Source organism: Mastomys coucha, unplaced genomic scaffold, assembly GCF_008632895.1.
Source record: "Mastomys coucha isolate ucsf_1 unplaced genomic scaffold, UCSF_Mcou_1 pScaffold8, whole genome shotgun sequence".
NCBI lineage: Eukaryota > Metazoa > Chordata > Mammalia > Rodentia > Muridae > Mastomys > Mastomys coucha.
The window spans coordinates 53,297,520-53,312,715 of record NW_022196914.1 but is presented as its reverse complement, the minus strand read 5'-3'; the positions used below and the strand labels follow the sequence as shown (position 1 = coordinate 53,312,715).

The window sequence follows — 15,196 nt, the reverse complement described above, 5'->3', positions numbered from 1 at the left end:
CATGTTTGTATAAACAATTCTTACCATTTATTCTCTGCCAGGGGAAGGAGAGAGGGAGGGGGAGAAGGAGAGAGAGAGAAAGAGGGAGAGAGAAAGAGAGGGGGGGAGAGAGAGAGAAAGGGAGGGAGAGAGAAAGAGAGAAAGGGAGGGAGAGAGAGAGAGAGAAAGAGAGAGAAAGGGAGGGAGGGAGGGAGAGAGAGAGAGAGAGAGAGAGAGAGAGAGAGAGAGAGAGAGAGAGAGAGAGAGAGATTGTTTCAGATTTGCCATGAGGATGGAGAGATGAGTCAGAAGGTGAGAGTCTGAGAAGACACCATGAGAAAAAAACATCTGAAGCCCCAAAGAGCCAGATCAATAATAAAATCCAAGTATTAGGATCATGGCTGGGAGGTAGCCATATAGCTTAGGGGTCAATATAATCATTTACCCAGTTATTGAGATGCAGCTTAAACTAAATCTTGGTTTCTTTGTGTGGTTATTGCGGAGACTAGCAAAGGTTAAGGAAATATAGCCACTAGATTACTTCACTGGTTATTTTTATAATAAAAACCACCCATTTTACAACAGTCTCTGCCAGTTCCCCTGACCATAAGGCCCCAGAGTCCAGGCAACTGATAGCTTGATGAGGAGTGACCATTGCTGTCTTTTGACACAGGGCTTAGAGTTTACTTGCCTATAAACAAAATGAGTTTTAAATGGTGGCTTGCTGCAGCTGGAATCCCGTCTGGCACAGGCAGACACTTTAAGCAAAGTAGCATGTTAAACACTGTAACCTGAATGTAGAATCTAATCACTCTACTACGGCTTCTGTCTGAAGTATGATGGAGTACCCAAACAGATAGTTGAACATGAGTTTTAGAGAATCATCCAGTCAGAAGTGAGAGGCAGAATGCATTCCTTTTGGCTTCCCCGCCCCTTTAGAATCAGTAGGCAGCGTTACTCTCATCCCTGGCCTCCAAGTGGAAATATTAGTGTTTCCTGGGTACCAGCTCTTTAAGAGGCTTAGAGTCCTTTCTGAAAGTGTGCTCTCCTGTGCCTTTGGGCCAGCTGCCTGGATAATGGGAGGGTTCCAATGGGTAGGTAGTTGAGGCCCTATGTTTCAGTCCTGGGTCAGCCATGTGTTACACGTTTGAGCCTTTGAGCTGGATCGGGCCAGGTGCTGTTCCTGTTAGCAGCTTGCATTTGTGTGTTGCAGGTTTGTTTTTTTGTTTGTTTTTGGCTTGTAGGTCATACTTGGTGACAGGACCTTTCCATAGCTCTTCTTTTCTGGTAAAAAAAAAAAAAAAAAAAAATCAGTAATAATGGTCCAACTGCTTTGCTAGGATGTCTTTATTTTTATGACTTTCCACCAAAGAGCATTGCTTCACTCAGTTGGCCTGTGGGTTGGGGACACAGATTTGGCTACCACATCCACAAATACTCTTGACGACAGGCAGCGGGGGAGGCAGGGAGCCAGAGCTTGAAAGGTTCAGAGTTTTCAGTTCCCACTGGGATTTAGATTTGATGGACCCATCTCACCTTAATAAATTACTGCGGCCTCTCTGTCCTTTGAACTTTTCTCTGTGTCTCTGTTCCAAAAAAAAAAAAAAGTCCAAAGAGTCTGTTCTAAAAATTGGCCATCCCCCTGTGTGGAAGGTAGGAGGCTGCAGCGTGTCACTGTGAAAGGAGACCTCTCTATTAGATGTTCCTGTGGTTCCAGGCTCACTGAGAGCTCTGCCTCTGCCCTGGCAAAGGGACTCATCGTCTGAGAAGTTATTTCTAGCCCAGAGCAGCTGTTCCCAGCTCAAGTTCAGCGAATGCCATCACTTCTGCAGACTCAGTTCCAGCATGCCCAGGGAAAGCATGGTGACCTGAGCGCTGGACTTTGATGATTCAGCAGAGTGACCACTTGTCCAAGGTCTTATAGAAGTCACCCACCGGGCATTCGATTATACTCTCTTTTCTCATCTGGTCCAGCAAAGACTCTTAGAAGCAGGACCTCAGAGAGTCTCCTAGCCCCAGGTTCTTGCCCTGGAGTTTCCCAGGACAAGTCAGATATTATAATCAAATCAGCAAGAGACTCTCTCCTCCATGGGTGCTATTGCGGAAGGATACTACATACTTTTAAAAGCTACTAAGCTCACTTAGAGACAGAGGTTTCCATGAACTTCATGGCTAGGACATAGCAGAACTGGAGCTTAAACCCAGGTCCCCAGGACCCAAGGCTCTCCTTATTCCAATATGGAGTATGGACTAAAATATGACCCGTCTCTGTGCCATAGTGATGGGAGGTGCCACTATTCTGCTGAAACAATAGTCCCCTTTCCTAGCCCCAATTCTATCTCCTTCCTGTATGAGGCTGTCTTCCATTCCCTATGGACATAGAGCAGGAGACAGGGAAGTGCAATGGGCACAGCTCAGGCTACTGCCTGCATTTCTCTTGTCTCTCTGCTCTCCTTGGTCAGCCATGCCATGTAGTAGCTTTTAAAGGCCAGCCAAAACTTTAGGTATGACATTAAACCACCTGTGGCTTCTGATAGATCTTAGGTTGTCTCCTCTCCCTCTGTCTGTGTCTTTATGGCCTCCAGTGTTCCTAATTCAGGTCTCTATCCAGAGGGGCAAGGACAGCAGGAACTCTACATCTGTGACTTGCTCTTCTGTTTCATTTTCCTGCGTGGTAGAGGTGGGTTGAGAAGATGTAGATCTTTCCATCCTTGCTGATGTGTTAGAACAGTGGCTTGCATCAGGACACACCATACACTAGGCCCAAACAGTTCCACGTGTAAGAGGTTTAATTGAGAGGAAGAGAGAGAGTAGTAGTGGAAAAAGAAGAGGAAAAAGAAATATATATGCATGTAGTGACATAGTGACCACAGGTAAAGAGGGAGGTGAGCCCAATGAATTTTGGGAATATGGCGGCTGTTGCCCTGGCAACAGGTCTGTGAGCCCGCCTATGTGACATTACAGACTTCCGAGGCCCTGATGGAACTGTGTAGGCAAGACACACAATTAAAACTTCCCCTCCCACCTTCAGGAGCAGGGGCCTTAGTTCTAAGAGGATTCTTTTTATTATTATTTAAGGGCCCAAAGAAGCAATTTCTCAAACTCCACAGAGATCCTGTTTGTCTGGCAGGAGGTAAGGGAGAGGAGACCAGGAGATAGATTTGTGGGTTCTAGGAGTTGAAAGCCAGCCCTGCTTCCAAAGAGAGTGATTTCAGTACACATTACCCCAGGGCACTTGGCAGACAGACTTGGAGGTGGCTGGGCCTGAGGGTCCGGACCAAGGGAGGCTGCCACCAAGATAAATGATGTGGGCCAAGGAGCCAGGGCCAGGTGGGCTTCCTGCGGAGAAGGCCTTGGCTGGGCTCTGACATCAACAACGTTCTGGAGCCCAGGGACACCGAGGTGATGCATTTTTCATTTTCTGTATTTCTTCTGCCAGCAAGAAGAAACAAGACCTTGGCAGTAGAAATTAAGTTGTTATAGGAAAATGGAGAGATTCTTAAACCCTGTGTTTGTGGACTGGGATTTACAGCCTTCCTCACCTGCCTCTGCACCCCTTGTGTTAATCCAGTGAGGAGGGAGGGGCTCAGTTCACACTTTATGGCTGGACTTTCTGTCCTGGGGCCAAGAATAGGTCTCTGGCTGTGACCACAAACATCTTCACTGTGTGCCTCCCCCGCCCCCCGCCCCAGGCCACCCCATTTCAATAACCATTCATCAAAAAGTTTTAAATGGAAAGCATTTGGTAAACACTGCTCAGTTTTTCCAGGCCCTTCTGCTTCAGGGGGATGCGGCACATCATCTTCAGGAGAGTGGATAGCCCTCGAGAGGCTAAGAAGCAGAGTCCTTCTGAACAGACCTAATTAACATAGCAGACCCTTCTGGTCCTGCCTGGGTATTCTGGCATGGGGTCTGCCTTAGTGTTTAAACAACACCTAATCTTGGACATGCCTCTGTTGAGAAGCCTCACATTTTCCCCCTGCGGATATTAAATTGACTACACACTCAGATGGAGGAGCAGAAATCAGACACGGGAGAGGCTGTTACCAGAAGCAAGAGGGGTGGAGATGTGACCAGTACTGAAAATACACTAAAATTCTGATTAAAGTACCAGATCCAGTTCCACAGAGGCTTCTCAGGAACACTCATACTGTTGAAAATAAACTGGAAAAAAAAAGTGACTACACACTGGCTTTCATGTGTAGTTGTTTAAGAGACATGATGTGGCCTGTTTCCACTTCCCAACATATGGCTACTGATGAGGGAAAATCTATTTTGATTGCAGAATGACCTTCAGCAGTTGGATACTCTCAGAGATGACCAGCAGGCCACATCATTTTCTTCTTGCTCACAAGTCACTTACTTTCTGGCAGTTCTTGACGGGTCATAAACACATAAAATGCTAACTCAGTAGCTTGCTAGTAGTCTTCAAGTTGAAAAGGCACTTTTTAAAATAAATGTTCCTTATGTCTACTTTTTCAACTCTGACATTCAAGTGCACATTACAGACCGTCAAGTAACACATTTGAAACCCAACTTTGGAGTGTCCCGTTGTGGCTCCTCCTCCAGGGTCTGTGGCACCAGGCTATGAATGCTGTAGGTAAGATCATTAGAAACAATTAGTGCTATGTAGCCGCCCAGCGGCCATGGACAAACTGGGTTTACCTGAAAGAGGGGCTGGAAATTAAAGAGACAGGTGTGGGGGGTTGGGGTGTGGGGTCGAGAGAAGGATGAAGTCAAGACAAAGTTCTGATCAAGGCTTCAAGCTTAATATTGAGCTCTGCGTTTATATAGGACAAGCCCACAGACCCATCCTTTGATTCAGCTGGATTATGTTGCAAAGCAACCTCAATGGGCAGTCTGTTCTTCTAAGGTCCTGTAGGAAGTTGCTCGTGCCACCAAGGCAGATGATTCCTCCTAGGTCCAACAGGGTAAACACTCAAGGTTTATTCAGCCTGCTCAGGGGCACAGTGCTTTGTCATTAATGAATATTCACCAGTGGTCAGTTACTCTGAAACTGGCCTTGCTTGGATCTTCTTGTTAGAAAATTGACAGAACCTTCCAGAAAAGGTCTCACCCCTTGGCTTGCATGATGTCGCTCATTCTTGAGTTTCAACTACAATCTGGACACTTATCATCCAATTCTTTGGTAGGCTCCACCTCCTCACCCAGATACCTGGATGCTGGAATTACTCAGGGTTTCATCTGTGCACCAATATTTTTCTTACTGGGTATTGCTGTGTACCCCAGTGGCTTAAGTTAATCCTGCTCAGACTGGGTGAGAGCTGCCTACACCCACAGCTCTCACCCAGCCTCTTCCATGAGGTCTCTTGTGTGCATACTGCCTCATGGGACCCTTATCTCCACTGCTAGTCTAGGCCATAAGCTCGGCAACATCCCTAATGCCTCTTCCTTCCTCATCTCTGTCCTATAATCAGTTTCTACTGTCTCTCATCACTCCTGTTGCCACCAACTTACTCCTGTCCTCCTCTCTTGTCTAGACTTCTACAGCCATCTGTTCACTGATGGTCTTTCCCTAGCAATACCAGGAGGATCTTTCTAGACCACCAGTAGGAATATATCACTCTTCAGCTAAAATCTTTGTCAAGAGCCCTCACAGCCTTTAGAAGAAATTTTAAACTTGGGTCAGGATGTCAAAGCCTTCAGGATGGGGACTTCTCCTTCCAGAACCTTCTCTTCACCTTTAGGACCCAGACTGAATATCCTGCTTGCATTTTATATTACTGTACACAGACTGCTCCTTGCCTCACCTCTACTCCCTCTGGATCTATTGAGCCTTCTCCCATCTGTGATGTCACCTTTCCTGCATAGCCTTCTCTGCCTCCCCTCCTTGCATAAGAGGCCCTTGTAGAACTTTGTTCTTCCCTGGTCCAGCACTTCACATGCTGAACTGCAACAAGCTTTACTCACAGGCATGCTCCAGAGAACCATAAAATGCCTTGTCAATCAGGATGTCTCCTGGGCTTACTTCATCATGAATGCTCAAAAATATTTTATGAGTGGATGACTGAGGATACCTTCTAGACCTGTTTTTGTTTGCTTGTTTCCTGATTCTAAATTCTGAACAGGGAGAGACCAATTTGCCTGGCTAGAGTCAATCCCCATCCTTGGTCTGACGTGCTCAGCAGGGTGTGAAAGTCTGGATGGAGTTTTTTTTTTTTTTTTTTTTTTAAAGATGGGGGTACACTCACTAGAACTCCACAGGGTCCTTCACTGAAATGATGAAAATAAATTTTACTTTTCAAAACCATGAATTATGTAACACTCACTAATTGAAACAAGTCCAGTTAGTTCATCCTAAAGAGATGAAACTTCGCTTAACCCTCATTTCTTGCATATTACTCGGCAATCCACCAGCCCACCCTCACCTCCCACGAGTGTAATGAAGTTTCTGTTGTGTGCCTAATGCCAGGTAGACGGGAGGATGTGATGAAGACCTCTGCTTTCCTGACACTTACTTTAAATAGACACAAATTGAACATTTTGTTGTGAAGACTAAACAAGTTACTATCTAGGGAGCGTTTTTGACCCCTGCACATATATAGGCTTTCTTTTTAATTGCTGGGGTACGGAGTGGTTGAGACGGAGTTTTTTTTTTGTAGCCGATGCTGGCCTCCGTCTTACTATGTAGCTGAGGATGACCTTGGGCTCCCGATCTTCCTGCCTACACCACAACAGCCTGCTCTGAAAGTAGATTTTACCCACTGAAATGGAGAAGTGAGACCTCCCAGATCTTTGGGGAGAGCAATGCAGCATGAGGAACTGAGTTTGGATTCCCAGAACCTACATTAAAACCCCAGCTGTAGCAGCCTACACCAATATTCCCAGCCCTAGGAAGACGGAGATGGGGGACCCTTGAGGCTTGCTGGTCAGCCAGTCTAGTCAGCTCTGGAAAAACTACACTGAGAGCTCAGCACCTATTGAGAGAAGAAAGAGAAATATTTGGGTGGTGAAGATCAGTGTCCAGCTTAGACACCATTCTGGGCTGGGATTGCCATGGATTCTGGAGCATCTATCTTTGACTATGATTCAGATCTCAAAAGAGATACTTGAGCTAGAAATTCCAGTCTTCAAAACCTCACCACAGTTAGTACCTAAAGCCGAGGGGAAGTGTACAAAGAAGGAAAGTATGATAGGCTACAAGGAGTCTCAAAGCCAAGCAGGCAGGGCTGGCCATGGAACTCTGTACAGAGCTGTTATGTATAGGTGCTAGAAAAGAAGAGATTAAAAAATATCTGGTATTCCATAAGGAATACTGGAACCAAGAGAAGGACCTTCTGTTTTCTGGTTAAATGGAGCTTAAGAATCAATGGTCTGCTTCTTCCTTCATGAGCTTTGCCTTCATGAGCTGATTTAGTGGCTTCTCCTATCAATCACTGCAGCCTCCTTATCCAAAGACTTCAAAGGAAGCCTGGAGTGTTTGGAGATCAAGGTGGCTTTGTGGCTGGTAAAGCCAGAAGGTGAAGGAATCATTAGGCTAGACCAAGAGGATCAAACGTCTCTGGGGGGTGTGATGAGCAGCCACTAAGGGCACCAAGCAAGGATGAGGGATGATCACTGCATTTTGGAAATATGAGCAGTGTGGAGAGTGGATTGGGAAGGTGGAGTGTCATGCAGAAATTGGGAGACTGATGGCATTTCTGCTCCAGGGATCTGGAGCAACAAAGGCAAGCCAGGGCCATGGAAAAGATGAGCCATTTCTATTCAAGCAAAGACCATGGTGAGGAACCAAAGAGCCTAGGTGACTTACTGGCTAGAAAGAGTAAGCGAGAGGATGATGCCAACACTCTGGTTTGCATTTTCCCTAACATGTCCTCACTCTTCCCAGAATGCCCTCAGCACTTTCTGCAGCCATGACTCTTTAACTTTATGATGTGGCCACTATGCCTCCTGAAGAGAACATACAGATCCCTCTAAAGATCACTTCAGCCCTGCTTCGGTGCTTAGGATGAGAATATTCAAGTTACTTCTTGATTCCCCTCCTCCCGGTCTTTCTTAAACCTCTTCCCATTAGCCTTGTACTCCGACATCAAAACTGGTCACTGGTCGCTGATGATCTTCATCTTGCCAAACTGCAGAGCCAAGCCTCAGGCCACATCTTCTGAGGCTCCAGTGTGGCCAGTCACTCTTTCTGTCCTATCACAGTCTTCAATGGCATTGGGCCTCAGATATTGCAGCAGCCTCCTGTTTCTCCATAGTCTCTGAGTGACTGGAATACTTCAGGGCTCACTTCTTGGGCTTCTTTTCTCTGTAATTCAAATCCTTGAAAATCTCCTCCAGCCTCATGGTTTTGGATGATATCTTTGAATGCCCTGATGGCTCTTTAGTTTGTCCTTCCAGGACTCCAGGCTTACCTAGACACTGTGCTCACTGAACATCTGTTCTTGGGTGTTGCATAGACACTGACTCAAACAGATGTCAGAAAGATTCCCAGTCCCTCTTCCTCAGCTGTCATACGCATGCTTCCCGTCCCCCGCCTCCCCTCCCACTCCTATCTCAGTTAATAGCAACTTGATCCATCTAGTGTTCATGCCAAAAATCTTGAAATCATCTCTCTTCTCTTTCTCTTACAATGCACATATAAATCTCCATAGTGCTGGCAAAATGGAGATTGCACCATGCAATCTCTGCTTGCTCCTGCCTTGGTTTTACACCACTGTAATATACTCAGCATCTATGCCTACATACCCTTTTGTCTATCCTCAGTACCACAGCTTAAATAAGCCTTTTAAAAAGCAATCAGATGCCGGGCTGTGGTGGCGCTCGCCTTTAATCTCAGCACTTGGGAGGCAGAGGCAGGCGGATTTCTGAGTTCGAGGCCAGCCTGGTCTACAGAGTGAGTTCCAGGACAGCCAGGGCTATACAGAGAAACCCTGTCTCGAAAAACCAAAAAAAAAAAAAAAAAAAAAAAAAGCAATCAGATGGTGTGGGGGGCGGGGAGGCATCACTCAGCCAGAAAGTACATACCTTGAAAGCATGAGGACTTAAGATATGGACACCAGCACCAACCAGAAAGCTGGGCACAGCAGCATGACTCTGTAGTCATAGTACTAGAGTGGCAGAGACAAGATGAATCCTGTGGCCAGACAGCCAGTCTAGCTGCACTGGTAACCTCTAGGTTCAGTTAGAGCAGATGTTGACCTCCACAGAAATCTGCACACATGTGGTAGCATATGTTACCTTTCATATGTGCCTGCACACACAGACACATATGCACACACATGCATACAGGGGTGCAGGAAGCCAAAGCTACAAGAAGGCTCTCACGTGCACTCCTGCACAGTCTGCTCTCCCTCCTTGGCTCAGTGACCTTATAGCCTTTATTTGCTTGCACACTCTGTTCCAAAGAGCCTAGACTCTTCACTGTTTTCTCAAATATGCCCAACAAGCTCTTATTGTTCATTCCCTACTATCAAGAAGGCCAACCCCACACTGTACAAATGCCTTGTTCAGGAAACAAAGACTATCTGCCATGTTTACTATCATAACTCACCCCACCCCAGCCTTCCCAGGTCTTTATTTTGCCATCTTTCTTTCCTCTAGCAAGGATCATTTTTACTATTTTATGCAACATGCTTGGTTACTGTGTCTATTATTAATTGTCTCCCCCTGCTGGGATGTCAGTCCCACAAGGTCAGAGAGACTTGCTATGTTCACAGCAGTATCCTGCGTAGCACAATCAGGATCTGGGACCCTAGAGGCACTCAGGAAACATGTGCTAGATGAATGAATGAGTTCTTTAAGTTTTTAAAGAACAACAAGCTTCTTTATATACAAGGGCTGACTCAATATCTTCACTGGGGTGTGAAATGAACAAATACATAGAGGTTAAAAGGCAAATATTACCAGGAACAAGTGATACACTGAGCTTCAGACTGGTGATGTGAGCCACGGGTGTATCTCCCAAGGCTCTGCTTTCCACCTCACTCCTTCCACGTCTCCTTCATTTTCACACTCCGCTCTGCTCTCCTCAGGATGGGGAATGGATAGAGCAGTAGTGTCTGCTGAGGGTGTGGCCTTGCTCGAATTCCATCTTTTTCATTCTCATCCTCACGCAGTCCTCACTACTCCTCACTATGACACATTATTAGAAATAACCGGATCCTCGTGTATACAGTCCTCATAATAGAAAAAAAAAGAGAGAAGTACATCACCAGTGATTTTTATCTGATTCACTGGCATCTAGAGGGAGCACGGACACTCACTATACCTTTATAGTAAGAGGGAGGATACTGGGGGAGCCAAGCCAAGCATAAAGCTGGGATGGGAGCTGTTCCCTGGAGTTAACATGAGGGCACTTGAAGATGGGAAGAGGGCCACCACCAGAAAAAAATAAAACAGATCACCTGTGTAGAGCCATCATGAGAAGCATCTTATTTTCATTTGAGGCAGACTCCCAGACCAGGATGCTGCTGGGAATCACTGGGAAGTTGTTCCAGCATCCCTGGAAACGGTCCAGCAAGTGTGTGGTAAGTGACATCTCCCACTAAGCCTTTTTAAAGATTCCTGTTACTTCCACATGACTCCCTCCCTAGACTGCTGACCTTCTGCAACCTTAGGAACAGCTAGAGTGAGGCCGGCCTTCTGTCTACTTCACCGAGTAAGGAGCTCACGTGAACAATCCTCAAGAGAAGCACTGAGACTTGCTCTACGTGCACAGAGTGGGTTCACCATGGTTGAGGAGGATTCAGCAAGCGAAGCACTGGACAGACATGGGAATTTAACAACATCTAGTTCCCTCTTCCCGGCATGTGCTCTCATCTTGCCAATGCCCCCCCCCCCCAGTAGTCTATATGAGGTGACTATTTTTCACATTTGTCTCTTCTGCAGTGTATCTGTATTTCTTCTTGTTTGGCCCCAGATGTCAGATTGGCTCGCATTACTACAGGATGAATCATTCAGTTTCCTGTCCATGTTCCTAACCTTTCCAGAGCCTCTTGTATCATGTCTCAGTCATCCCTGCTGTTTACAATGCCTCTCAACTTAAAGCCATCTGCAAATCTCATTAGTGAAATGCTGACTCCTTCTCCCCCAAGATGACAGGATGTGCTGAATACAAGGCCTGACACCAATTCTCTCATCTTCATGTGAGGAAATACTTATCCAGACTGCTCTCAGTTATTACCTATTTAAAATATGATTACAGTCTTATTGCACATATATTCTTATGCTCCAGTTTGGTCAAATCTAGATATGTGATGTCCCGATTAATAATGTTTTTTTTTTCAAGTGAATTAGAAGGGCTGGAGATGTCCTAGGATGCACAAGGCCTGGGGTTTGAACCCTAATGCTGCCAAAGGGAAAAAACTGAGTATCCACTTTACAGAACAATTAATTATTAATACCTTTAATAAGTCATGTTTTGTAGCATACTTAAAATATTTAGCTTTCCAAAAGAAAAAAAAATGTATTACCTCACTTCTTAAACACAGGCGCTTTACATCGATTAGCCAGACTGTAAGGAACTGTGTCTTGGTAAATCTTCAAGAATATGATTCAAATATTTCATGTTAACAGAGGGACTCTGAGGAAGCCACTGGGTCCATCATGATTCACTGGCTCTTGGCTTCAACTTTCCCTATTCTTTTCTGATATTATTCAACATATTTTCAAATCTTACTCTTCTCTCAAAAACCTCAGAGCCTGATGCAATGGTGGATGAATGGTGGTCATTCAGCATGGAATGAAACAAGGCAGGCAGATGGTGAGTGTAAAGGAATCTTGGCCAGCCTGGGCTACAGAGTGAGCCCTTGTCTCAAAATAAACAAAATATCCAAAACCTCTTTAGTACCTTCTGTTCCAAGCTCCAGATGCTGGGCTATAACAAAGAGCTGTCTTGATGCTCCAAGGGCTACTCTATCCAGAAAAGAGGGTGAAGAGAGAAACCATGGTGGAGCTGGAAAGCTGTGTGACTAGGGAAGCCAGTTCAGAGCAAGAGTGAGATAGAGATACGTCCAAACCCCGGTGATCTCATCCTGAGGCTGGCAGGGGCATGACGGTTCCCTCCTTGGTAGGGGTCTACTTGCTCGGGGCATGTAACCTGTATGCCCCCACCTCTGCCACCCTTGAGGAAGTACCAGCCTGGTGGCCAGATTACAGGTTTCACTTCCTCTCTTCCTAGAAGGACATGTCCAGCAAGCACCTGGAATTCCTCTTCATGTAAATAATATGTTTACAGAACTTTGGCACCAGGCAATAAGATACACCCAGCTCCAAGATCCCTAGCCACTCCCCAAGGTTTATATAGCCCTTGTTGTCACCAATAAAGGAGAGCAGTTTCACTGAAAACCGTCTCAGAGAAGGCCATTTCTCTCCACACTCACACAGACCGAGATCCTGTGGAACCCACACACCCAGATAAGCTTTGTTTCTTCCAAATACCTCTGAGTACTTGCCACATTTCCCATCTGTTCCTCACTGAACCCCCACTGAAGAGCTGGCAGAGAGGAGTTCAGAGGGTAAGTGATTGCCTCTGATGCAGACTGTGGATGGACAGACACTCAGGCTTGCTGACACTGGAGATGATCATGCTAAAGAGAATATGCTTTGGTTTTGGCTGCTGGTTTCCGAGGTTTCTATCCATGAAGTCTTTTTGCTTTGCACAACAAGGTGATGTCACAGACATATCACACTGAGAGTACTTACTACAGGAAGCAAGAGGAAGCAGGAAACTGGAGTCCCACAGTCCCCTTTAAGGGCGTGTGCCTCCCAGTGGGCAGTACCCCTTAAAACCTTCTACTGTTTCCCAGTAGAATCAACTCCAAGACAAGCCTTGAATATATTCTCTATCCAAACTCCAACAGTAACTTACAGCCGAAATTCAAAGAACAGGAACATCAAAAAAATATTCGCTCTTGTTAGTTATTGAGACTATATATTGAATAATTAAAATGCTACTTTGGACCAAGTTAGTAAAAAAGAAAAAAACAGTATGTGAAGCTGGTAGGGTTGCAGTAATAAGGTCTCTGTCACACAGGGCAGCAGGGATGTAAAATGGTACAATCTCTCTGAGAATCAGTTTAGTGTAGGCGGTACGGATAGACCACTGTAAGAGGAACCCACCTCAGAAGGGATAAAATAAAGCAGTGCTCCATCCAGACAACAAAACCCCATACTATCACTGAAAACCATGGGAATATTAAATGTAGTAAGTGGCCTATAGGGACTTTCTGGTTATTAAATGTTTATTGCAGAATAGCAAATACCATGAGATTATGATATATAGAGGAAAGAGAGGGGTCGAGGGACATAAAGAAAGGAGGAGTCGACTGGAGAAACAGACACCAGTTAGCTAATCAGAGCTATTCATAAGAACCAATATAGGACTTTTTCTATCTGTATCCTATGCACTGTGATGTTTGTGTGTGTGCATGAGCATGCACAAGTCCATGTGACTATGTGCACATGTGCAGGTCCATGTGTTTGTAGAGGCCAGAGATCAACATTGAATGTTTCTCTTGGTGGCTTTTCCACTTTAGTTTTTTGATATGGGTCCCTCAGTGAACCTGGAGCTTCACTGGTCTAAGCAGACTGGCTGGCCAGCAAGTCCCAGTGATCTTCCGGTCTCCATGTCTCAGTACTGGAGTAACAGACATGTGCTTTGTATTGGTGTTGAGCTTCTAAACTCAGGTCCTCATGTCTGTGCATCAAGCACCTTGTCAACTGAGCCATCCCTCAGCCCCATTATCCTGTACATTTTAATAAGTTTAGAAAAACACATAGAAACATCCACACCTCTAGATCTAGCTTCATTATAATAAAGAGTATTTCAGAATAAAAATCAAGTTACTGAAAATCACCATCCTGGCATATTAAACTAAACCTGGCTTTTAAACTCCGGATCCATTTCTTTTTCCATCTTATTTTTCTTCAGCCCCCTAATCATGATTAAGTCATTGATAAATCCCTTGATGACCGGTCTGAGTTCATCCTCTGCTTTTTAACCATGATACTGGTTTCTCCACCTGGACAATTTGTGCTTCTAAACTCTGCAGCCCGGCCCTCTCCCTACAGCAGGCAGCTCTCCTGTTTCTTCAGAGCCTCTGGAGGGATGTTTCTGCAGTGAGGTCTCTGTCTGTGGGGCAGAGGAGAACCCAAGTAGATGGCAAGTCACTGCTACTTGCTATGGTTTTAGTGTTTCTTTCAAAGACCATGAATCAGGACTTTAATCCCTAAGCCACAGTACTGAGAGGTGGAAGCTTCAGGAGGGGATCAGGCAATGAGGGCTCTGCCCTGTGAATGACTAATGCTAGCATTACAAGAATGGGTTAGGTATTTGTGCGAGTTTCTAATAAAAGGGTGAGTCTAGCCCCTCCCTCTCTCCCTCATTTCCATTCTACTGAACTTCCCACGTGAGATAACACAGCATATGGCCACCACCGGAGGCCAGTTCCTTACTCTTGAACCTTTCAGCCTCAATAATGGTAAGAGATAGTCTCCTTTCTTTATAAATCACCTAGGCTGAGTGCAAAACAGTTATAGCAACATGAAATAAAAGTCCAAGCCAAGCCCAGACAGTCCTAGACTGAAACCACAGTCATTTATCTCATACTGTAAGTTCGCCGAATGCAGTCTCTGAAAGCCTTCTTATAGCCTCAAATGAACTAGTGTTTGGAACCCATTCCTGCTCAGCACCACCATGAAAGATTTCTGCATTAAGGACGCAGGACAGAAATGGGATTCAAATGGTGTGGACACTTTCGGCTTCCACATGGCACCAGAGACTAGAGGATGTGTGTTGAGCCTGCCAAGAGTGAGAGATAAACAGCTTCAAAACCACAGGAGGGGATTAAGTTCACAGGAGTCCATGCTCAGCCATGAGCCTCAATGGTTACACATTCTGCATGCTTTTAGAACTAGTCTTGATTGTATACACATGCAATGCTTTCCTCTTTTCTTAATTTCTACACCTACACACACATTTTTCCTAAGCAATTTTTAGCAGGGGTTCAAGACGTTATGTATGATTCAAAATGCAAATGGGTTATTGGGTTTAAAGGGTAATTTTCTCTCTCAAAGGGGAAACTGGAATACTGCACATCAAACCTGGAAGAACATTGAGATGTCTTCAAACAAGTCAGTTTGCTTTCTGTCCTGATGGAGAAATACCAATGCTTCCTTCTATAGCAAAAGATTTAGCTTTTTCAAAATGTGAACTCTTGAGAATGCCACCCTCCAGTGAGACCTAAGAAACCAA

General features: G+C 45.3%; 1 protein-coding gene across 1 annotated transcript in view; it reads right to left on the bottom strand.

Moving 5' to 3' along the window:
• Positions 1-895: 895 nt before the first annotated feature.
• Mtx3 (metaxin 3) overlaps positions 896-15,196 on the bottom strand; it is a 30,101-nt gene continuing 15,800 nt past the window's right edge. Inside the window, exon 9 of the mRNA XM_031360153.1 lies at positions 896-1,263. Coding sequence (XP_031216013.1) covers positions 1,225-1,263 — 39 coding nt within the window. The 3' untranslated portion in view covers positions 896-1,224. The remainder of the gene's footprint in view (positions 1,264-15,196) is intronic.